The sequence below is a fragment of the Salvelinus alpinus genome, chromosome 27 (genome assembly GCF_045679555.1).
Source record: "Salvelinus alpinus chromosome 27, SLU_Salpinus.1, whole genome shotgun sequence".
NCBI lineage: Eukaryota > Metazoa > Chordata > Actinopteri > Salmoniformes > Salmonidae > Salvelinus > Salvelinus alpinus.
Window position 1 is genome coordinate 30,596,315 of NC_092112.1, and position 25,390 is coordinate 30,621,704.

General features: G+C 44.5%; 1 protein-coding gene and 1 pseudogene across 3 annotated transcripts; both read right to left on the bottom strand.

The window, feature by feature from the left end:
* Nucleotides 1–62: 62 nt before the first annotated feature.
* LOC139556352 (multifunctional protein CAD-like) lies at nt 63–25,390 on the bottom strand. Of its 3 annotated transcripts, XM_071370221.1 has the most exons (44): nt 24,980–25,390; nt 23,934–24,073; nt 23,695–23,824; nt 23,421–23,563; nt 23,071–23,212; nt 22,675–22,846; nt 21,966–22,151; nt 21,739–21,848; nt 21,509–21,651; nt 21,248–21,379; nt 20,817–21,050; nt 20,432–20,653; nt 20,037–20,225; nt 19,777–19,901; nt 19,543–19,676; nt 19,278–19,390; nt 18,928–19,178; nt 18,330–18,576; nt 18,138–18,236; nt 17,692–17,916; nt 17,337–17,519; nt 16,942–17,160; nt 16,610–16,777; nt 14,585–14,767; nt 14,385–14,489; nt 13,983–14,228; nt 13,474–13,555; nt 13,147–13,313; nt 12,814–12,978; nt 12,584–12,715; nt 12,002–12,203; nt 11,688–11,878; nt 11,295–11,528; nt 11,023–11,161; nt 10,815–10,856; nt 8,773–8,829; nt 8,129–8,322; nt 7,855–7,929; nt 1,780–1,992; nt 1,460–1,585; nt 1,124–1,279; nt 876–977; nt 703–797; nt 63–574 (listed from the first exon to the last, which is right to left on the bottom strand). In XM_071370221.1, exons 1-44 carry the CDS (start codon nt 25,059–25,061, stop codon nt 475–477), a joined length of 6,795 nt encoding a protein of 2,264 aa, XP_071226322.1. In that variant the 5' UTR covers nt 25,062–25,390; the 3' UTR covers nt 63–474. The 3 variants fall into 3 exon arrangements, with proteins under 3 accessions (XP_071226322.1, XP_071226323.1, XP_071226324.1); XM_071370222.1 differs by lacking the exon at nt 10,815–10,856; XM_071370223.1 differs by lacking the exons at nt 8,773–8,829; nt 10,815–10,856.
* On the bottom strand, nt 18,649–18,783 carry LOC139556737 (small nucleolar RNA SNORD15; annotated as a pseudogene).

Sequence of the window (25,390 nt, forward strand, 5' to 3'; positions counted from 1 at the left end):
TCACATGAGAATAGCTTAATTTTCAGAGGTTAATGGAATAAACTCATGTACAAAACCCTTGAAAGTGTTGACATTTTATTATATTATTTATAAAGTACAATCAGCATAACAATTATCCTGCATAAAAAGGATGTTCTGCAATGGTTCCACCTTCTGATGAGCAGTCTGTATTCCTTTTCCCCATACAATAAAACCACAGAAATAAACTATTCTATAAACTACATATTGATATTGGTTCTATGAAACATGTTTCTCAAATTGTACTCAGAATGATGAAACAATACATGTGACAGTCAAAACAGTCATTGTTGTTAACAGACAATACTAATTCAATCTGGGAGGTGGTGAAAAAACAGGGTTCAAGAGTACACACCAAACGTGACTAAGAGCAATTTGATTATTATCGATTTCTCAATTGGTCCCGGTTGGTTTTGCGGTCCTAACAGTGGCGTGTCCACTATATACACACACCTCTCATCTACCCATCACTGTGGCCAGGAGGGCCATGCGGATGTACATGCCGTTCTCAGCCTGCCGGAAGTAGGCAGCACGAGGATCTGTGTCCACTTCCGCACTGCAAGAGAGAAAGTCAACATGACACTAAATCATCCCACTTAATTCATTAACTAGATTTTGCAATCATTAGTGAATCAAAAGAGATACAATGAAGAGATGCATTGTAATCTAGGGGAACATCCATACCTGATCTCATTGACTCTTGGTAGAGGATGCATCACCACCATCTTCCTCTTGGCTCCAGTCATGATGTGTGGGGTAAGGATGAACTGACCGAAGCACTGGATGAAAACACATGTCCTTTAGCACTGATCAAACACTAAGGCCAGCCTCACAGGTTAGTGATACCCCATCCTTACCGCTTTGTACTCTTCCTCTGAGGAAAACCTCTCCTTCTGGATCCTGGTAATGTAGAGCACGTCAGTGTCAGGCAGTGCCTCCTCGATGCTCTCAAACTCTTCCTGCACAGCCACAAGGACATAGTTTAGTGCTTTATGTAGTGCATACCATGTAAAAAGGACACCTACATACTAGAAGTCCGTGCTATTGACATTTTTGATTCAGAGACATCTGTTCTACCCCAAAATGGCCCTTGTGATCCACCCACCTGCTTGATGCCTTTGGAGGCCACAAAGTCGATGATCTCGGAGGGCATGTGCAGGTTCTTTGGGGCGACGTAGCGCAGAGTGATCCTGTACTGGGTGAGCAGCCTGGCCAGGGAATGCACAGTGCGTCCGTGCTTCAGGTCTCCTACCATGGTGATCTACAGAGACAGAGACCAGTCAGGGCATTGGCTATGTCAACTTACCAGGCAGGGGTGCAGTCACCAAGGAGCGGCTGATTAGAAATGAAAGTACCCAGTCAGGTTCCAGATCTTACAGTTCCGTTTCATATAAAAACACTGCCAGAACATAAAAAGCAGAGGTTTGAGGGCTCGTCTCACCGTCATGCCGTTGACCGTGCCCAGCTCCTCTCTGATGGTAAACACATCCAGCAGGGCCTGAGTGGGGTGCTCCCCGACCCCGTCCCCAGCGTTGATCACTGGCTTCCGACAATGCCTCGCTGCAGACTACAGGTGGAGATAAACATGTCAGATACAGAAAGTGCAGCTTCTCACTCAATAACTGATACAATAGATATGGTCAGTGTTTAGGTGGTACCACCTCTGTTGTTTCAAAGTGTTCTCAGAACATCTTGCCTAATGAACATGACAGGGCAAGTTTAAGTGAAGTTGTAACATGGCGAATCGACAACGCTGCTCACCTCTACAGCCCCTGGCATGGGGTGTCGGAGCACCAGGACGTCAGCATAGCAGCTCATGGTCTGGACCGAGTCGGCCAGAGATTCACCCTTCTGCGACGAGGAGGTGGCCTCGCAGAAATGGACCACAGAGCCGCCCAGACGCTGCATGGCCGCCGCAAACGAGCTGCTGGTGCGCGTGCTGACCTCGTAGAACATGGACGCCATCACCTTACCCTGAGAGAGTAACACACAGAGGGGTCTAAGACAAATAACAGACTAGTGTACAACATTTCTCTGAGTTCAGTATTCAGGCATTTCAGAGCACACACAGCATTTCCATATTCTTACAGATTTACTGACCCGAGTGGCAAAACTAGTTCTATGTGATCTTTAGGCATAGACACAAAACAGGTGGCAGGTGTTGCTTGTATTGTTGTCTGGATTTAATGATGTCAAGTACCATGTGATGTCATTTCGAATGGGACTGGTAGTTTTATTATTTTTAAACAGCACACCTGCTCCTATGCGTTTCATCTGAAGGAAGATGGCTCATCGCACTCCAAGGACGAGAGAACCAAGAGAGAAATCAGAACTTAGTCATGCTTCCTGCTGAGGTCCTGCTGATGACTCAAACCCTGGGTGACAAGTGGGCTTTATGAAACGGCCCAACTGGCTACTCAATTGAGTTTCGCTCCTGCAATTTCTACTGTGACAAATCACAGCTTGTCTGAGTATTACTAGGGATGTACACATTTCCCTTTCAAGACAATTCGATACATGGGCTCCGATACGTTTTAGTTTGAAACGAGTTGGTGCGATTCAGATTGATTAGAGAACAAGTAGATGCACTAACATTTGTTCCATAAACACACATTTTCCATTCTAAAATCAGCTGCTGATGGAGCTTGTGTGTGTAAATAACATATGTCTATAGTGTACGTACTATGTAGACACCTGATCTGAGCCATAAGGGAGACTAGGCATCTACCAGATAAGGGGGGGAGGGGAAGCCTGTTTTTGTTCCTCCCCACTTTGGTTCTGAAAACACCAACCAGTAGTTAACTCATCATTTTTGCAGATTAAGTGTTTAAACTGCTAATGTACCAATATTTATAGTTTACAAAAACATGCTCTTTCCATGAGACTGACCAGGTGAACGATATGATCCTTTGAAGTCACTTGTTCATCATATTTTGTACACTCTATATATAGCACAACTTCGGCATTCATCCCCATTTCAAAATCTAATGGTTTTGACCACTTTGATGAGCTTCTTTTCTCCCGCTTTGGCCATGCAGTACACCTCGCAAAGTGATTGAAAGACCCTTTCTATTGAAAGCCCCATTCAGCAGGTAGCCTACAGCTAGTCGTTTCCGGTAGCCTACTTGTATTCCAGGTAAAACACCAATACCAACAGCACATAGATAACAATAACCTAGCAAATTACATAAGTTGTCACTTAATAAAGCCTAATATTCCACAAGCTACTTTATCATTTGAATGCGAAAGGTGCCGCGCAGCTGTGAAAGGTCAGGAACAGGCCGCCTACCTCACGTTGGTCAGCGTGCAAAGCAGCTAGTTTGACTAAGCTCTGATATTCTCTGGGGTTGTTTGGAATTCAAAATGACTTGAATATCAATGACTGTCACAGTGCCTTCAGAAAGTATGCATACCCCTTGACTTATTCCACGTTGTACATTACAGCCCAAATTCAAAATTGATTAAACCAATTTCTCTCACTCATCTACACACAATACCACATAATGACAGTGAAACCTAAAACATTCCTTACACCAGAATACTTCACCTGGTGACTAGCCGAGAGAATAAAGAAAAAGGAGCACCGTTGCTGCATAAATCCGATATTTATTGACGGGACTAGCAAACAATAGGCTTACGTTTTCGGGATGAATTGCCTTCAAGGCTCTGATTTTCAAGTCCCTCAGTCGAGCACCCGATTCCCCCTTTTTTGTTTCAAGCTGGGCTGAAGCATGTCTCATACGTTGTTGACAGTAAATTATGATAATTTTTTTGTACGTTTGCTAATTTATTGAAAGTGAAATACAGAAATCTCACACCCCTGACGCAATACTTTGTAGAAGCACCTTTGGCAGCAATTACAGCTGCGAGTCTTTCTGGATAAGTTTGTAAGAGCTTTCTCCACACCTGAATTCGCAAGCATTTGCCCATTATTCTTATCAAAATTCTTCAAGCTCTGTAAAATTGGTTGTTGATCATTGCTAGACAACCATTTTCATGCCTTGCCATAGATTTAAGTAGATTCAAGTCCAAACTAACTCTGCCACTCAAGAACATTCACTGTCAACTCCAGTCTATATTTGGCCATGTGTTGTCGGTTATTGTCCTGCTGAAAGGTGAATTAAATCTCCCAGTGTCGGGTTGAAAGCAGATTTAACAAGGTTTCTCTATGATTTTGCCTGGGCCATTCAGTATCTTTATCCTGAAAAACTCCCTAGTCCTTAATGATTACAAGCATACCCATAAAATGATGCAGCCACCATTATGTTTTGAAAATATGGAGGGGTACTCAATGTGTAGTATTAACACCAAAATAACACTTTGTATTCAGGGTAAAAAGTACATTTGCCGCAATTCTTTGCAGTATTACCTTTAGTGCCTTGTTGCAAAATGGATGCATGTTTGTTTTGGAATATTTTTTATTCTGTACAGGCTTCCTTTTCATTCTGTCAATTAGGTTAGTGTTGTGGAGTAACTAGAATATTGTTGATTCATCCTCAATTCTATCACAACCAATAAACTCGAACCGTTTTAATGTCACCATTGGCCTCATGGTGAAATCCCTGAGCGGTTTCCTTCCTCTCCAACAACTGAGTTACGAAGGACGCCTGTATCTTTGTAGTGACTGGGTTACACCATCCAAAGTGTAATTAATGACTTCACCATGCTCAAAGGGATATTCAATGCCGGCTTTTAAAAAATGGGTACCAGTCTACCAATAGGTACCATTCTTTGAGAGGCATTCGAAAATCTCCCTTGTCTTTATGGCTGAATCTGTGTTTGAAATTCACTGCTCGACTGAGGGACCTTACAGATAATTGTATGTGTGGGGTACAGAGATGGATGTAGTCATTCAAAAATCACTTTTTGCACAGAGTGAGTCCATGCAACTTATGACTAGTTAAGCACATTTTTACCCCTGAACATAGTCTTGCCATAAAGGATTTGAATACTTATGGACTCAAGACAGTTCATGTGGCAGATGAATCAGAATTAGTTGGGTAACAGATAATTAAGATGTTTTATTTGCATAATATGCTTATGTGAGATAGTCATTAGAATGTATCCTTTTGGATTAGTGTTGGCAGTTGCACTTTTCCCTAAGCTGGGGCTCAGTCACTTGGGGCCCGGAGAGGTCAGGCTTGTCTTACACATGTCGCTATGCAGAATATCAGAAAGGGAAGAGGACAGAATGGAACGTTGTCTTCATATGTGAATGTGTCTTTACCCATTCTTAAACCATGTGAAGAGATGGCGTGATTAAAATGGGGAACCAATTACTTGTCTCCACAATGTCTGTGCGCCAGTCACTCCCTCCTTTTCCCATTGGGGGGGAGGTGTATGGCAGTGTCTGGAAACATTGTGTGTCCTCTCTGATCTTACACTTATCCTGGGATAGTGTATGACCTAGAGGCTCACTCCCCTCAGTGAGCTTGTCAAGAGGGGGTTTACTTGAGATGGGAGTATCTAGATTTGATAATTGATATGCCATTGGATGAGTTGGTGTTTTGTACTATGAAGTACCAGGAACGAGATTAGAACCTCGTCTTAGGGACCAAACTGAACGATAATTTATAGTGAATGTTATCTGGGTAAGGGATACTCCTTTCTCAAGAAAAAGTATCTCTTTGTGAACTGTTCCTAAGATCTGTGGTTCGTCATGTAAGTTGAGAGGGGTGTATCTTCGCTATAAAAGATCATTGTATTTTTCTGTAGTCACTTCTCAACGGTTCATTAGAAATAGTGAATTGTTGAAAGTCAAATGCTATTGCAAAGCTTATTATTATAAAAAGATGTAGTTTAAGTATAACTCTGACTGGTGTGTAGTTTGTAAGTCTCCTCATTTGGTAAAGCAGAAATATACCACATTCAGTTTCATTTTTAATTAGTAAAAGTATTTTAAAAAAAATGACATTCCACTTTGACATGGGGCATTGTGTGTAGGCCAGTAACAAAAAAATCTAAAATGAATCCATTTTAAATTCAGGATGTAACAACAAAATGTGGAAAAAGTGGAGTGATTACTTTCATAAGGCAACGTACATGCTTAGTTCGACACACAAAAGACGAGGTATTTTCATGAAGGTAGAAAGAGATGAGTAGGGCTGTTGCAGTGACCGTATTATGACCACAGTAAAATTCATGGTAATCTCCTATTATGCACTCTGGACCTGCTTTGGTAGTCCAACATGCTAACGATCATCAGGTCCTAATGCTGGTACTCAGGGCTCTATTGTCCCTCTAACAATGAAAATCAAACAATCAAAACAGTAGGCATATCGTAGTTAAAATTTTAAAAATAAAAATAAACTCACTGATCAATTTGGAGGTTGAAACAGTGTAAAACATGGTGGATGTTGTTTAACAACGAAATGGACAGCAATTTCTAAGGTGATGATTAATTCAAAAACACCCACATGCTTATTAGAGCTTCTGCATAGGCTTAGGAGCAAAAAACAGAATTAAAATGTTATACAATACATAGCCTACCACATATTAGGTATGGCAGATAAACAAAACTGATTTAAGAGGTCTTTGCTAAATAATTGGTCTAGCCTATACTCCAAAATAAAATAAATGTAAGTAATCACCATTGAGTGTGGACTGTATAACCCATACTGGACATACCGGTTACCATATGCTACGCTCCAAAATGTCTATCAACGAGTCTGGGAGAGAACGTAAAGCCCTAGGCGATGTGGTTGGTTCATTGATTGTGCAGGGCGGCTTACAGTTAGTCACTAATTGCTGGCTTTGTATTTGATTTTAAATATCCTAGTAATACAGAGTTCGGGTGGAATATCACCTGTTGGGGCAGTGAGAGCATGTTCCTTAAAAGTGGTTGATGCTTGGAATGAAGTGCTCTAATATTTATTTCTCAGCTGCTCATATTAAGCACATGCTCCTATTTGAAAATGGGCCATTCTAAATCAAATTTTACATAGTACAGACAAGATTAAATTGAGAATATAGTCTGATGAGTGAAAATATGATCCCATGAGAGAACAGCCTGAGGCAAGGAACAGACTGCAAGCTTTTTTGCTACCTTCTCAGATCAATAGCCTACAGTCGCACCATGCAGCCCATATATATATGTTTTGATTTCTAAGACTTTAATATTTGTATCATTCACAACTGAAGTTGCCAAATAACTAAATCTAGCATATAGGACCTGTTTCAAATTATCACTTTCATGCTCAAGATAGCAACTGCACATATGAAGTGGTTCTCCAACGGGGAAAAATATCCTTTATTTTATTCAGTCAAATTAAACTCTTCTTACTATAAAATAATGGCACAGGACATAAGCATATCTTGTCAGCTAAATGAACAAGTCTACAGCCTATGGCATGGAGCATAGCCAGATAACATAGGCCTACAGTAGGCCAACTCATATTCTGTTCTACAGTAATGCATTTTCTTCGTCTCAATGTTTCTTTCGACCCGACTAACATAAATAATGGATTTATTGTGATGTTGAATAATAACATTTTAATATACACAAAATAATGTAGTTCCAAAGGCACGCATCAACGGCTTGCATGCGTGGAAGCTAAACATGTTTATGTAAATTAATGGCAGACTTTTGCATGACAATAACCAGCTGACAAAATTGCCACAGCACTAAATATGAGTAAAACTAATGTGTGAACCAGCGTTTGAATTGATTTCCTGACCGATGCGTGCTACATTTGGATTGGTTTGGGGTCCACAGACCAATGCAGTCGTTTCCCCCCCAAATTTGAACCAGGGACCGATGTGTATCAGAAAAATCAGTACATCCCTAAGTATTACCGCACTGTCATTCTTTACATTAGAATTTGAAAAAACTCTTACCTTCAGGATGTCCAGGGTTCTCTCTTTCTGAATCATCAGGCGAAGAGTATGGGCCACGTTAAACAAGTGAGAAATCTGAAATAGATAGAAATTTTAGATTTGTTTTCACCATTCGCTGTATTAGGATCCCCATTAGCAACAGCTTGTCTTACTGGAGTCCACCATAACAAAAAATATATTAGAGAAAATATTTTACAATTGACATTCATTTTAATAAATGTAAAAGCACATATGTTCTTCAGTAAATCTTTCCCTGGCCATTAATGTGGAGTACCTGTTCTTTGCTGAACTGCCTGACAGAGAGGACGTGTTGTCCCACTAGGGGGTGCAGTAGGGGGGAGGTCTGAAGGTGGGTCAGGGTCTGGGGCTGCCCTGCCGCTACCCCCAACCCTGCCTCAGCCCGGGGGGACAGGACCCTGGCCAGGGGAGGGGGATGGCTAGAGCCATCCCCAGCTGCAGGGGCCATCTCTGGGGACAGAGAAATAGCAAACACTTCAAATACCACAGGAGAAATCTAACGTGTGTTAATATTCATTAGTTCAGCAACATCTCCTAAAAGGACTGCAGTCGTTTCTATTTCCTGACGCGCGATCAACAAAAGCACTGATTACACCATATTTCAAAGCAAGTTTGTCCCTTTTTCCCTTTCGAAATGGTCCAAGCGTTAGGAAAGCAGTCCGCTCCGAGCAAAGCGACATGGATAGTGCAGCAACTAATGGGAAGGAATGTAAATTATAACCTCTCTAGCATCTCTACAACCAATCATGCAATGCAATACAAGTGTTCACCAAAGCAACTACCAGTATAACTCCATTGGAATGCATTGCCATAATTACAAACAGCCGCAAAGATGGCACATCTAGGCAAGAGGTTAGTATTATGCGTAACAGCAGAGCTGCGCTAAAACAAGCTTCAAACCTTCTTTTAAATCTTCTTCAAATGCTCTTCTTAATGCTCTTTCCCTTGAATCTTCAGCTGTTTAGAATATCATGACAGAGTTAGGACACAAGTGTTAGAGACGATACAAAACTACGGTCATTTAGACAATACTATAGCAATTAGCCAGTATACTGACATGAAACGCTAATATCATTTGGGTTATTAATACGTTTGCGATTGTGGCATTGAGCATAATTTCATCCAGCCATTGTTTCTTACAAAGACAGTGACGTGAATCAAACGTTAATCAACAACTCATCATTCATTTCAAACTGAAATCATCCGATAGTGGCTGTGTGTGAACAGTCTTGGTAATGGGTGAAGAAAGAGCATAGCAAATGGCCGACTAAAAGATCTTCAGCAGCAGAGAGCTGTAGGTGGACCAATATAAACTCAGCAAAAAAAGAAAGGTCCTCTCACTGTCAACTGCATTTATTTTCAGCAAACTTAACATGTGTAAATATTTGTATGAACATAACAGTCAACAACTGAGAAACTGAACAAGTTCCAGACATGTGACTAACTTAAATGGAATAATGTGTCCCTGAACAAAAAGGGGGGGGGGGGGGGGTGTCAAAATCAAAAGTAACAGTCAGTATTTAGTGTGGCCACCAGCTGCATTAACTACTGCAGTGCATCTCCTCCTAATGGACTGCACCAGATTTGCCAGTTCTTGCTGTGAGATGTTACCCCAACTTCCACCAAGGCACACGCAAGTTCCCGGGACATTTCTGGGGGGGGGGGGGGTCCCTGGCCCTCACCCTCCAATCCAACAGGTCCCAGACGTGCTTAATGGGATTGAGCCATTCCTGTCTTGCAGGAAATCACACACAGAACGAGCAGTATGGCTGGTGGCATTGTCATGCTGGAGGGTCATGTCAGGATGAGCCTGCAGGAAGGGTACCACATGAGGGAGGAGGATGTCTTCCCTGTAACACACAGCATTGAGATTGCCTGCAATGACAAGCTCAGTCCGATGATGCTGTGACACACCACCCCAGACCATGACGGACCCTGCACCTCCAAATTGATCCCGCTCCAGAGTACAGGCCTCGGTGTAACGCTCCTTCCTTTGACGATAAACGCGAATCCGACCATCACCCCTGGTGAGACAAAACCACGAATCGTCAGTGAAGAGCACTTTTTGACAGTCCTGTCTGGTCCAGCGATGGTGGGTTTGTGCCCAAAGGCGACATTGTTGCAGGTGATGTCTGGTGAGGACCTGCCTTACAACAGGCCTACAAGCCCTCAGTCCAGCCTCTCAGCCTATTGCGGACAGTCTGGGCACTGATGGAGGGATTGTACGTTCCTGGTGTAACTCAGGCAGTTGTTGTTGCCATCCTGTACCTGTCCTGCAGGTATGATGTTCAGATGTACCGATCCTGTGCAGGTGTTGTTACACGTGGTCTGCCACTGCGAGGACGATCAGCTGTCCGTCCTGTCTCCCTGTAGCTCTGTCTTAAGCATCTCACAGTACGGACATGGCAATTTATTGCCCTGGCCACATCTGCAGTCCTCACGCCTCCTTGCAGCATGCCTAAGGCAGGTTCACGCTGATGAGCAGGGACCTCGGGCATCTTTCTTTTGGTGTTTTTCAGTCAGTAGAAAGGCCTCTTTAGTGTCCTAAGTTTTCATAACTGTGACCTTAATTGCCTACCGTCTGTAAGCTGTTTGTGTCTTAACAACTGTTCCACAGGTGCATGTTCATGAATTGTTTATGGTTCATTGAACAAGCATGGGAAACTGTGTTTAAACCCTTTACAAGGAAGATCTGTGAAGTTATTTGGATTTTTACAAATTATCTATGAAAGACAGGGTCCTGAAAAAGGGTCGTTTCTTTTTTTTGCTGAGTTTATTTAGACCTCTAACTTAAAAATATGCAAATGTACTCCACTTAGTACTAATTGACCATGCTGCCTACAGTAGAGAGACTCAAATGATTTGCTTTATCAGAAAACACTATATACAGTGCGCTTAATCACATGATCTGTAGGTTCATAGATGCAGACTAAAAGGTTTACCAACGAAATCCAAGCGCCATTTTGTGTGTATTGTCCTAAAACCTGTAGATGGACACAGTGAATATCCAATTTATTGAAACAGACATTCACAAAGCACTTTGCCACAACAAGCAGGCACTCAGCTGTGTAAGACAAACTATTGGAGGCAACTTCAGTTAAGTGACCACCAGGCTCTGGGGGAGAGAAGGGGTTGTGGGAGTTGCAGTACCTGGTGTAACGCCTGGGTCAGATGACCTGTGGATACGGGGTGGGAGCATGTAGCGTCCATCCCCAGCGGAGCGGCGAGGGCTCGGGGCGCGGGTGCGGATGCCCTCGCATGGCGAGGTCAGCCGGGGGTGCTCTGGGGTCTGCCACACAGACACACAATAGCCAATGCCTGTCACGGCCCATGCCTGCTAGTATGCTACATCACATATAACTGTAGGTTGAATAGCAGCACACTTATGTGAAAGGGCGGAACGGAAATGGGTGGGACTGTACCTGTTGGACTTCTTTCACCGGCTCAGGGGGCTGGGTGGGGATGGGTGCAGGCCAAGTCTTCACATCCTCTCCATAACCAGGAGGGACCAGCACCTGTCCGTCGATGTAGGCCACCTCTCCTCTGAGAACCACTCTGCGGACCTTGCCCTTCACCTTCATGCCTTCGAAAGGCGTCCACTTGGACTTGGTGAACTGCATGTGTTTGGGTATGACCCACTCCTGCTCCAGGTCCACCTGGTGGGAGACAGCAGGTCTTTAGACATCAAGAATTGTCTTGAAAAGCCAGTCCCTTCAACCCCTCTTTGTATTTCAATGTGGTAACCCAAGGAGAATAAATCCTTGCCATGATGCCCAATTTACATGGAAAATGTATTGCCATGTGTCTGTAGCTACCTCTACATAAGTGTTGTCCTGTGCGGGCAGGGAGAAGATCTTGCGGGGGTTGTCGTACAAGCGCTTGATGATATCGTCGACGGTGAGGCGCCCGTCGCTGACGGCGGTGAGGAGGAGGGGCAGCATGGTCTCCAGGCCAGGGTAGCCTGGGGGGGGCTTCTCAGAGTTCTTCTCCTCCACTGAATGGGGGGCTGTTAGCCAAAACATACAGAAATATTATCAAGGCTGTTGTATGCCAACATAGTTACAAGTTGAGTATAAAAAAAAAACTGAAGCAGTATGCTGAAGGTAGGGGTTAATGGAGCCCTCCTCACCGTGGTCGGTTGCGAAGCAGTCAATGATATCCATGTGTTCCCAGAGGGCCTCCATGTCCTCCCGGGTTCCCAGCATGGGGCGTACCTGCGCCCGGCCGTCCCCGATGTCCGCCACGTTCTCCTCACACAGGAAGAGGTGATGGGGCGCCACCTCACACGTCACCTGGATGCCTTTCTGCTTGGCCACACGGATGATCAGAATCTGGGGAAGGGAAGGATGGAATAGATGCCAACCATTACTCAGCAAATTCATTACATACTATCCTACGCCTGTTCTGGTCTGTTTCTGGCTCAGAATGAATCATTTCAAAGGCATAGATCACATTTCTGTAGGCAAAGTCTTATCTTAGAACCTAAGAGCAGGGCTATATCCTTTGTCTTGTAGCTACTGCTGTGTGTTCTTGCAGCTGATTTTAAATTAAAGGAATCGGTGATGACTCTTTCCAAAAAACTACAACTAAAAGGTTACCTACTGTATGCCTTGGTTGACACCTCATTCCCTCTGGAGACTATGAATGGGCCACACAAAGCCAAAGCCGTGCTCCATCTGTATGCATGTGATGTTCCAGGCGGCCATCTTACCTCCTCCTTCTTGGCCACGTGGCAGATATGAACAGCTCTCTGGTAGAGCTGGGCCACCATCAAGATGGCTGCCACCGTCTGCTTCTCTGCGTGAGCCACGATTGGTAGGTGCTTGGGCCATTTCTCAAAGTGCTAGTTCACAGAAAGAGAAAGCACTGCTCAGATCAACAGAAACACTTGCGAATGATATCAATCAAGGACGTCATTCAGTCAGTTGATTAGTCTCCTACCTCCATCCAAACTGAGACATTGTCCATCTTCAGAGTGGAGTAGGTGTCGTTCAGATACATCTTCAGCCCAGCGGCGGAGTTGGCGATGGAGGGTAAGACGGCAGCATTGTCTGAAGCCGCCCCGACATAGAGGGCATAGTCACAGCGACACCCTGCCTTGGCAAGCTGAGCGGACAAAACATTGGATCAACAGTGAGTAAACCTTTAAGTACTGCATTGGTCGATAATTAAATTTAAAAAAAAATTAAAACAGGCATAATTTCATGTCTGAAACATACTTATTTGTAATATTCAGTCACGAATGTCTTAAATGTCCATGTATGCTCTCATTACCTTCTGGACCATGGTGAGAGAGCTGAGGTCAATGATGGCGGGTGCCGTGTTGGGCATGGCACACACCATGGTGACTCCCCCTGCTAAGGCAGCCGCTGTGCCCGAGGAGAAGTCTTCCTTGTGAGTGGCACCCGGCTCCCGCAGGTGGACGTGCACATCTATCAGACCTGGCACAGGGGACAGGGGACTCAATTAGAACCGTTCAGAAACCCTGCAGTTCCACAGCTTGACTGAAATAGCCATCATGTATTGCCTGAATACAGGCAATATTTTAAGTTAACAGCCTTTTTTAGTCATAGACCAAGCTTAAGGTGCTTTACTGCTTACCAGGCAAGCGAATCAACTTCTGTGACGTCATACAGTCCACGTGAGTCTTGACGGGCGGAAAGCCTCCAACCAGACACAGCGCCTACAAATCACAGCAGCACACAATTCAATCAGGATAGTCAGCAAACAATCATCGCTAGCTCAAAAAAAATGTGTGACTAACATCTCATCACACCAAACTACCTCATCCGCATATTATTTATCTTTTTGCTCTTTTGCACCCCAGTATCTCTACTTGCACATCATCATCTGCACATCACTACAGTGTTAACGCTAAATTGTAATTATTTCGCATCTATGGCCTATTTATTGCCTTACCTCCCTAATCTTTTACATTTGCACACTGTACATATATTTTTCTATTGTGTTATTGACTGTTTGTTTATGTGTAACTCTGTTGTTTTTGTAGCACTGCTTTGCTTTATCTTGGCCAGGTCGCAGTTGTAAATGAGAACTTGTTCTCAACTGGCCTACATGGTTAAATATAGGTGAAAAAAAACCTAATCTACCTGGAAAAATAGCTTGGTGCACTTGATGTCAATGATGAGGGGGACTGAGTAGTCGATGGCCATGCGGCGGGTGCGGTAACCTTTGGTTACAAAGGAGGAGAGGCGTCGGCCTCCAGAGTTCCTCATGGAGAGGTTGATGACCATGTCAAAGTGGTGGTCCTCCAAGTATTCCAATATGTTCCTCTGCTTGTCCTTGTTGGGGCAGTCGCTCTCCTCTTCCTCAAACGGCCAGTCCACTGCCATCACCTAAAGGGTGAGGGGCTTCAGTTTAATTCAGGAAGTAAATAGAAAATGTGAACTGAAAATTGCTAAATCTTTCCTGGAAATCATGGAAAGGGGATTAAAAAATATATACTTTGTTGAGAAGTGGATACTCGCCCACTTAGGCTAGATGTGATGTACCTTGACTCCATGCTCAGTGTAGAAGTCAGCGGTCCCCAGACTGGCATACAAATCATAGCCTAGACTCTCCATAGCCTGTACAGTAGGCAGTAGCTCACTCTTGTTCTAGAAACAAACAAGGAACATTTATGTAGCACTAGCCTCAAAATGAATTTCCATGAAAATTAGCAATAGATGCATACATAGCTCATTGTAATCACCTTATAACTGCCGATGGAGAGCAAAATGTTCTTCTTGGGGATCTTGAAGCCTGTGCTCAGCATGGCCTTCAGATAGGCCTCGTATCTGTTCTCTCCAAAGCAGGCCACCTCCCCAGTGCTGGTCATCTCTACCCCCAGAACCACATCAGCCCCGGCCAGACGAGAAAACGAGAACTGGGGGACCTGAGAGAGAGACACTTTCAAACATATGGAGGTTGTTCGTGTAAGTCAAGGCTATTCAACTGGCGGCCCGCGAGCCTGTTGTCCCGCCCATTAAGAGTTGTCAATCACCCAACATCCCAGAAACAGCCGATCTGAGCTGCTAACGGGTACCGGGTCTGTCTGCCCGCCTATCGGCTCCTTCACTGCAGATGAGATCACTACACTGTATGATATCCTCTAAGGAGTCGCCCCCTTTTTTCAAGTTTCGTATAAAATGACATACCCAAATCTAACTGCATGTAGCTCAGGCCCTGAAGTAAGGATATGCATATTATTGGTACCATTTGAAAGGAAACCCTTTGAAGTTTGTGGAAATGTGAAAGAATGTAGGAGAATAACACATTAGATCTGGTAAAAGATAATACAAAGAAACACTTTTTTTTTAACCCATCATCTTTGAAAAGCAAGAGAAAGGCCATAATGTATTATTCCAGCCCAGGCGCAATTTAGATTTTGGCCAATAGATGGTAGTGTATGTGCAAAGTTGTAACTGATCCAATGCATTTCTGTTCAACATTTTGTATCAAGACTGCCCAAATATGCCTAATTTGTTTATTAATAACTTTGTTAAAAAATGTGCACTCGAACAATAGCATGGTATTCTTTCACTGTAATAGCTGCTGTAAATTAGACAGTGTAGTTAGATTAACAAGAATTTAAGCTTTCTGCCAATATCAGATATGTCTATGTCTGGGGAAATTCTCTTGTTACTTACAACCTCATGCTAATCGCATTAGCCTACGTTCGCTCAACCGTCCCGAAGAAGATATACTAGAGCATGCTTTGTGCTTAACTCAGCAGTGAGCTAAAAAAACAGACTCAGTTATGGCTATCATAAACTTAATCTGATTAACATCTAGCCTGCAACATTGCTTGTTTCGTAGTCTACTGAGCATCATGATCTACTTTTACATAATGATGTTCGGTGGCTAAGCAAGGATAATAGTGCTCTCAAGAGAGCAGCCTATGTAAGCTTAGGCAGATGGTGGCTTTTCTCCTCAACAAGAAAGCCAACACACACGAGGATTTCGTGTCATAGGTTTGTTTTTTAGTGACGTCTTCAAATCAATTGAAGGGACTTCATTTGGGACTAAAATAATAAAAAATTAAATTAAAAGTCATTCATGTTAAGAAAAGTAATTTTCTCCTCTGATTTGAGCCCAAACATGCCACTTCCCTACACAACTATATTCAGTCGTCAGTAGCCTACAAATGACTCCCGTGATGTCTGAGTTTAGATAAACGGAAAGCTAACTTTGCAACAAGATTTTATGAGTTTAAGTCCCCACAGAGGTGGTGCAGTTGGTTATAGGACCGTTTCTCTACTGATGCGGCGGAGAGACAGATGTGCCATGCATAAAAGGTTAGTTTGTGTGTAAAAACAATAATGAAATTGAAAATAATGTGATTCTAGTCAACTGAGATAGGAAACCTCTTATGGATGGCTTGTGTAAATAAAAACTAAAGATTAAGCTATGCAAGTAAAACAGACAGGAAAGTAGAAATTCATTAATGTGATGCAGGTCAACTGTGTTATAAGTACAAATGTGTTCCATTATTTAAACAATTGTTAGCACTGAATTGGGCTAATCTTATAGCAACATTTAATTTGAATAAAAGTGCTTTAAGATAATTGTGTATGTGCATTGTTTTTTATACTGGTTTTAAGAGAAAATGTCTAGCCCCATATGCAAATAACCTTATTCAAATCTGGCACCCATAAGACTATTGTTGAATGTCACTAGTGGAGGTAATTAAAACTTGGGTATTTCATGGTTGTTGTAGACTTGTCTGCGCCGTTACCTTGACACCCACGATGCCCACTCCTTTCATCAGGCCCACAGGCTCCACCTCTTCTCCCATGATGACACGTGTTGCCACGGCGACCAGATCCACTCCCAGTGTCTTCGAGACGAACGGGAAGGAGCGGGAGACTCGGACGTTGCACTCGATCACCTTCAGCTGGTCATCCTGTCCAGAAAACACACTCGTTGCAATTAAAGGCAACAGGTGGCCAGCCATTGGAAATCCCGCAGGGACCAGAAAACTTTGACTCGTTGCGGTTGATTATCGGTTTGACTTGTTGATCGTCAACCTCTGATTTGAAACTCCAAAACATCCTTTAGAAAGACTACCTTAGCGATGAGTTGCAGGTTGAAGGGCCCGGTGACCTGCAGCTCCAGACCGATGGCGTGAACAATCATCTTGATGCGCTCCATGGTCTTCTGGTTGATATCCTGGGCGGGCGTGACCAGGGTGGCGTCCCCAGAGTGCACCCCAGCGTTCTCCACATGCTCTGACACGGCAATGGCCATCACCACACCGTCACATGCCACCGCGTCCACGTCTATCTCCTGAAACACAGACGCCAGTCAGGTCCAAACTAGAGGCTCACTGGATATTTAAAAAGGTAGTCTACTTTTTTACACATTGAAAATAAAATGTAATTTATATTTAAGTGAATTATCCATTTAATGACAAAGCAGTAGGGCATTGCAATCTGTGTAGTCAAGCATTTACCGAGTCATACCTTGGCCTCCTGGATGAACTTGGAGATTACCACAGGGTATTCCTTGGACACGGCCACAGCGCTGCTCAGGTACTTCTCCAGGTCGCTGTCTGTGTACGCCACGTTCATGGCTGCTCCGCTCAGAACGTAGGAGGGACGCACCAGACACGGGTAGCCCACGGTCTCACAGAACTTCATGGCCGACTGGGGAGGGGAAGATAGAATATTACATCAAATTCACAATATTACATCAAATTCAGTTTCCATATAATTTGAGATCAAAACAATAGGCATTGCTCATCAACAACCAAGACATTTAACCTCTTCATTACTGGTTTGAAATTCAAACAGATTAGAAGCAGTGTTCTGTACTTACCTCAATCGCTGTGAGTTCCTTCCACAGGGGCTGGCTGATGCCGATGGTGTCCAGCATGCGGGAAAACTTGAACCTGTTCTCAGCAGAGTCGATGAACTCCGGGGAGGTGCCCAGGATGCGACACTGCTGCCTGTGGAGGGACATGGCGATGTTGTTGGGCAGCTGGCCCCCCATGGACAGGATCACTCCCTCTGGGTTCTCCATCTCATAGATGTCCATAACAACCTGGAGGAAGGGAGGAGACAATGGAGCTACATGTTCATGCATAATACAGGGGTTGATGTAGAGGTGTTGAGGTCCTTTGTTTATGAGATAAAAGCATTAGATCAAGAAAGTTAGGACCTTTGAATGTTGGCGATTGCTATATATTGTATGAAGAAAAACTACAAAATAAAATGTTTGAAAGAAAGTGAGTTAGGACCATGCTATCAGTCGAGCACTCTTACCTCAAAGGAGATCTCATCGAAGTAGAGGCGGTCGCACATGTCGTAGTCTGTGCTGACAGTCTCTGGGTTATAGTTCACCATGATGGTTTTATAGCCCATCTGGGGGGGACGACGACACACACACAGCAAATCATGTCAATATCAACATAATAATGATGAGAGCTCTTCCGTAAAAAGTATAAATAGTCATACCTTCCTGAGCTCCATGATGCAGCGCACAGCACACCAGTCAAACTCCACACTGCTGCCAATGCGGTAAACGCCGGAGCCGATTACCATTACATGGGGCTCGCTGAAGCCCAGGTCGCTCTCTGTACCGTTATAGGTCAGGTACAGGTAGTTGGTCTGGGCTGGCCACTCTGCTGCAACAGTGTCGATCTGCTTCACCACCGGCAAGATGCTCCAATCACGTCGCAGCTTCCTCATTGCCAGCTCCGTGCTGGAGAGAGTTGCAGGGTCAACGGTCAGACAAGTTCATTTAAAAAAAACAGACATTTCAAATCAATCAAGCCCTTCTCAGACAAATGCCTCGATGTCGTCAACTGAAGAACACAATGTTTAAGGGAACTGAACCTAGACACACAGAACGTGACCCCCAGAGACCGACTGCGTCCCGTTCCAAATCGCCATCGTATCATCACTGAAGAATCAAGTCAAGTTGTCAACAGCAATCTTGATCTAACACTTTTTATAGGTTCTATGAGATTTTCTTCATGTAACAGACGCCACTATTAATGTTTTGAAACGCGTGCGAATAGCAGGCTACCATTCTGACAACACAGTACCGTACCTCTGCACAGCCAAGGCGATCTGTTTGTCTGAGAAGCCCAGCTGCTTGGCTTTCCTCATCACCTCCAGAGGCATGGTGCTCTCGTCCTGGTTGTACGACTCCAGCACCTTCTCATGGTCCGCAATGTTCTTCATCTTGTGGAGGAACCAGCGGTCGATCTTGGTCAGGTCGTACAGGCGGTCCACTGTGTAGCCCGCCCTCAGAGCAGCCGCCAGCACAAATATACGCTTGTCTGTCGGAGTCTGCAGCTCCTGTAAGACCAAAGGACAGAGTCCCAAAGGACAGAGTCATGTCTGAACAGTTCACATAAAAAGGAAGACAAGAGGGAAAAATGTGCTGACTGGGCTTACCTCGTCAGACACTGGTTTGATGGTGTGGTCAAAGCCCACACAGTTCTCATCCACCATCCGTAGAGCCTTCTGGAAGGCTTCCTCAAAGCTGCGGCCGATGGCCATCACCTCTCCTACAAGGTCAGAGACAAAGTAGATTAATCAACGAATTCCTTAGTGTGTAAACGTGCAATGCCACTAAGTGGTAGAATCATCTGCCTCTATAGATAGGCACTGCGCTGCTCCCAAATCAGATTAATAAACACATCAGTGCTCGTCCTCTTACCCACGCTCTTCATGGAGCTACCTATCTTGGTGCTGACACGGAGGAACTTGCTGAGATCCCAGCGAGGGACCTTCACCACACAGTAGTCCAGACTGGGCTCAAAGTTAGCCGTGGTCTGGTTGGTCACCGAGTTCCTGGACAAGAGCAGAATCATTACCATGACCAGTTAGAACCTTGGTATTAGTAGATAAATCAACAAATTGAATTCTTAACCTGACTTTAATCCAAACTCACTTGAGGACAGGTAGAGGGATGCCCAATCCCAGCTTGGCAGCCACGTAGGCCAGGGGATATCCTGTAGCTTTACTGGCCAGAGCTGAGCTCCGAGACAGACGGGCATTCACCTCAATGATGTAGTACTGGAGCACAGAAACACCCATTTAGATTGCTATACAGTATAAACATTATTGTAAAAATATCAGAACATGTATCAGAGATTTAACACTAGTATAAACTCTCAGAAAATGATTCACAATGTCAGTATGGACTATTACCTGTTCAGACTCCGGGTTGAGGGCATACTGGATGTTACACTCTCCCACGATGCCCAGGTGTCTGATGACCTTGATGGCGGTGTCCCTCAACATGTTGTACTCATAGTCGTTGAGCGTCTGACTGGGCGCCACCACGATCGACTCCCCAGTGTGGATACCCAGAGGATCAATGTTCTCCATGTTACATACCTACAGCCCAGATGAACACACACAACACTTTAATCACATTCGATCTTGCGTCTCCATTAATAAGGAGGCTTCACACAAACTACGATGTATAATCTATAGCCGTAATACAGTCAAATGCATAATAACATGGTACTTACATAGTAATATATACTCTCTCAAAATGATCCTTAATACAGTCACATGCACAGTGTCGTCCCTCTACTTACGGTGATACAGTTGTCGTAGGCGTCTCTGACCACTTCATACTCGATCTCCTTCCAGCCCTTCAGGGACTTGTCCACTAGGACCTGGGAGGTGTGGGCGAAGGCAGAGGTCACCAGAGAGGTCAACTCCTCACTGTTATTGGCGAAGCCAGAGCCCAGTCCGCCCAGGGCAAAGGCAGAGCGCACCAGGACAGGGTAGCCTAGACGCTCTGCAGCCGCCACCGCCTACAACACAGAACAAAATACACAGCAAAAGCCCACAGTAGTCAAACATTAAGATGGTTCTAATCCACGAATAAAGTGACAATCAAGAAAATAATAGTATAGTTTCAGTATGGGTCAATGTGTGTGAGGGAGTGAGACATTTGTCCCAAGCCCCTCTCCTTACCTGCTCCACAGACAGAGCAGCCTCGCTGGGCGCCACGTGTTCATTGATCTCCTCCATCTTTTCCACAAAGATCTTCCTGTCCTCAGTCATCTCGATGGAGGCCACTGGCGTCCCCAGCACACGCACCGCATACTTCTCCAGGACACCCCTTTTGGTCAGCTCCACCCCGCAATTCAGAGCAGTCTGCCCCCCGAAGGTCAGGAGGACCCCGTCTGGACGCTCATTCTTTATCACCTGGACAGAGGACATTTAGCAGATGGTCAGTTCTCACTCATTGACTGAATTACCAAATATCAATGACAACTTGTGGGAACAATGGGCTCCTACTCTACTATCAGTTCTGAGTATATGAGAGTTTTAATGCACAAGCTCTGCTGAGCGCTCATCTGAAATGACTGGAGGATGGCGCAGGGAGCAATGTCCTTCCTTACCTCAGTGACGTACTCCGGGGTGAGAGGTAGGAAGTAAACCTTGTCAGCCAGTCCCTTGGAGGTCTGAACCGTGGCAATGTTGGGGTTGATGAGCACAGTCTGAATGTTCTCCTGCTTCAATGCTTTTATGGCCTTGGAGGGGTGGACATAGACGACTGTCTGATTAGTTCAAGTACTGTTAAATTAGAGAGAACCAACATTGAATTAAACGGCTCATTGCATTTGCTGTTAGTCTTCACTGGTGTTGGCAGTTTGTCTCACCTGAGAGCCAGAGTAATCAAACTCCCCAGCCTGTCCGATGGAGAGGCCCCCAGAGCCCAGGATCAGGACCTTGCGTGGCCGAACAAACTCTTCCGGCTTGGGAGACCCAGGGTAGGTCAGGTGCTCCGTCAGTCTCTGCTTCACTGCAGGGAGGGAGAGAGGGCTGTTACTATAGCCTACAACTGGAATACAGAGGTAATAAGGGTTGAGGAGATGAACGCACATCTAACCTGGTTTGCCACTCTTGCCCTCCTTGTGGTCTCTAACAGTGTCCAGAAACACGTCAAATAGACTGACCAGGTCAGTGGGGCCTGCCATGTGCTCTGGGTGGAACTGGACACTGAAATGACAAAGGAAAAAAAATATCTGGTTATCAATTTCCTGTATCACGGAGGGTAATTTTTTCCATAGAAACAAGTTGAAAGTCTGTAAGCAGCTCAAGAGGTGGTAGTTGTACCTGAATAGGTGTTTGGTGTTGTGCACAATGCCCTCACTGGTCTGGTCATTGGCGTTGGTGAAGAGCACATCCCAGCCCTGAGGCAGGGTGAGAGGGTCCACAGCAAAGCCATGGTTCTGAGACGTGATGAAACAGCGATCCGTGCCCTTGTGGATGCAGGGCTGGTTATGGCCACGATTTCCATACCTAAAAACAGACGGTTGTTTTAGTCTAATTCTATTATTTAATGGCCTATATTCTGCAGAATCCTTACTTGACACAAACACTGCAAAGGTCTTGCTATTAACCCTGTGAACTGTTCTGTTTCCACCCACTGACTGTACAGCTGCATGGCCAAACATTCCAGAGGGACAAAAGGAAGCTGGCATCTCATCTGGCCTTGGACAAACAGAACGCTAACAAAGTAACAATCCCAGGAGTCTTTCCAAAACAAACCAGGCCTTTCCAGCCCCTCAGCAATGCACTAGGCTGCATCCAGACTGCTGCGCTAAGCAGAATAGCTCATTTCACACCAGAACGCTCCCAGATAAATAAAGAGCGGCCCTGGGAAGCACTGACATTGAGGGAGGTGGCCAAATAACAGCACCAACAGTCAGCACCACTGGCTGTCCTCTTTGAAGCAAAACAAAGAAAGTAAGCAGAACTTAAGAGCTGAGGAGGCAGAGAGAGTGACACCAATCACAACTAAGATTTAGTATTCTGTACTAACTTCATTTTGTAGGTTTTTGCTCCAATGACAAGGGAGAGAAGCTGGTGGCCCAGGCAGATACCAAACACAGGCTTGGGGTTATCCACACACACCACCTTCCTCAAGTTGTTTATGGTCTCCTTACAGAACTGGGGGTCCCCAGGGCCATTGCTTATGAATAGCCCATCAAAATCTGAAAAGGACCACATCTTTGTCAGCATAGCCACAACAAATATTACAATACTAACTATTGCACATGCAATAGAACTTCATAATTGAATGGCTGAAACAACTTTGCAGGTCAGAAGCTCCTAGGTAAAGATCAAGGCAGGTGGGAGAAGAGGGAAAACAAGGGAACAGGGAGTGATGGTACAGTGTCTCTGTGAATCGTATATGAAACCCAGTGCTGTGACTAACCTGTGCTGTCCAGTGGGTGATCCCAGGGCACCACAGTGACACAGGCCCCTCTCTGACACAGGCAGCGGATTTGGTTGTACTTAATGCCACAGTCTACTGCTGTGATCCTGACAGTACCACTGGGGTTGAACACCAGGGGCTCCTGCTCAACAGACAGACAAGGCACGTATTAGTTCTGATAAGCCTCTGCTTATCTACTGTGGTGAGAGACAAAACATTCGACTTTTCACAGACTTGGAACGCGATCAGCGTTATGTAATCCACACAAAACCACTGGCATTCGATTGAGGAAGTTTTAGGATCTAAACACACAACAAAAAAAGTATGACCGGACCAAACTTAAAACTTACCTTCATGGACACCTCCTTGACCAGGTTCCTCTGGTCAGGGTTGTCAAATGGAACGTTGGCCTCCAGCGTTCCGTCCACAACAAGCTTCCCCAGCATGGTTCCCTTCTCACGGATCTTCTTGGTCAGACTGCGGGTGTCAACTCCTACAGTATCAAAGCAAGCGCATCAACTACAACCGCTATTGTAGACACTACTGTAAACAGCACCACATCAAAACAGATTCAGACAACATTTGATACAGTACTGTGATGTTTAGAATGATAACTCTACTGACCCTCTAGGCCGGGGATGCCCTGCTCTTTGAGCCACTGGTCCAGAGACATGGCTGAGCTCCAGTGGCTGGGGTTCTGGGAGACCTCCCCGACGATGAGGGCTGCAGCGTGGATCTTAGAAGACTCAAACCACTGAGGGGAAAACAGAATAGAACATTACAGTCAAACAGGCGCTTGGGGTCAATATATTTACTTTCTCCACCTATTATTTCTGTTGGGACGCTTAGCCAACTCCACCCACCTTGCTGAGTCCAAAGTCCCCCTCCTCATCCTGGGGTATGCCATAGTTGCCCTGCAGAGGGTAGGTGAGGGTGAGAATCTGACACCTGTAGGATGGGTCAGTCAGGGCCTCTGGGTAGCCCACCATGCCTGTCTGGAACACTGGAAAACAAACAATCCTTTGGAATCATCATGTCAACTTTCCAGTTTTCATAGCAAAGTGTAAATCAGTGAAAAGTGCTACATTTCAGGATTGGCACATTGAGAAAGGTGATGATACTGGAACTTTAGACATTTGCACTGAACTCCATTTATTTAATCAAAACCCTTATTGGCTAAACTAAACTTAATTTGTAGGGGAGCATAACATCTAATTACCCAATCTTTCAGTAATTCTAATGAGAGAAATTGATCTTACAATCTAAATGGATGCTAGATACATAACCATTACAATGTATGGGACATGGTACAGCAACAAATGCTTTATAGGGCATAGGCGAAACATGTTCATAAATAGGTCAAACCGAGTTGCGCCACAGACCGAAATAGGGATGAAGGAAGGAGTCAATAGGTTATGGTAGGTCCCTGTGATTTGCGCAATCATGTGGCATGCATGATTTAATGTGGCAACCCTTATTTAAAGCTTCTTCATCAAACTGTCCCATTTTCTTTGACGTCAGATGGTCCAGCACCATTCTCAGACAATTGCTTAAATGTTGGGTGTAATTCAAATTTCTGAATAAAGGTTTAAAATACAGGATACAATCTTAATTAATGTCACATCATTGCGAAAAAACAGGGACCACGTGCCAACTCGTCAAATAGTATGTTCTGCATGGGAAGACACACGCTGTAAAGACTGCAACACAGGGCAAACTCGAACATTTCGCGCGAAACACCGAAGACGGTTGGGTGAAGAGCTGCTTTTAGCTATAAAATTAGCCTTTGTGGGTAACATATATAGCTATCAGTCAGAATATAAACGATGATATCATTATATTAAAATTAGCTAGTTAGATAGATGTTGCGAATCAATGGGCTAATTTGCCTTCTCATAATACGACTTACCAACTTCACCAGACACCGACGCATTTGCCCCGAAAAGGCGTCCCTTGAAGGTGGTCCCATCTTCTAAAATCAGGGTTGCCATTTTTTTTAATAAAAAATATCAATACTGTAATTGAGCGAAATGAACGCAATTTTTTGAATCAATTATGGAAAGCAATAATCAGCTTTTTGGTGTGATGGATGCTTCCGTTCCGCAATGCTTGCCCACGTGAAACACGCTGGCCAGATGCTAATGAGGATGCACGAGCAACAACAAAAAATCCTTGACAAATGACTATGTTAAAACTAAGACAAATTATTATGTTATTTTCAAACAAAAGAAAGCGTTAAATGCGTCGAAATGTTGTATTTCGAAGGCTGAACTTTGGGTCCACACTGCTCAGCACGCCGCCTTAGCAGTGTGGAACTTTT

What these genes read in the sequence shown, in the direction of transcription:
- LOC139556352 (XM_071370221.1), bottom strand. Translation starts at nt 25,061, where the DNA reads ATGGCAACCCTGATTTTAGAAGATGGGACCACCTTCAAGGGACGCCTT. An exon ending in GGGACTTTGGACTCAGCAAG is followed by an intron (nt 23,825 to 23,933) that starts GTGGGTGGAGTT and finishes TTTTCCCCTCAG; the next exon opens with TGGTTTGAGTCTTCTAAGAT. An exon ending in GCACCAAGCTATTTTTCCAG is followed by an intron (nt 13,556 to 13,982) that starts GTAGATTAGGTT and finishes TGTGATTTGTAG; the next exon opens with GCGCTGTGTCTGGTTGGAGG.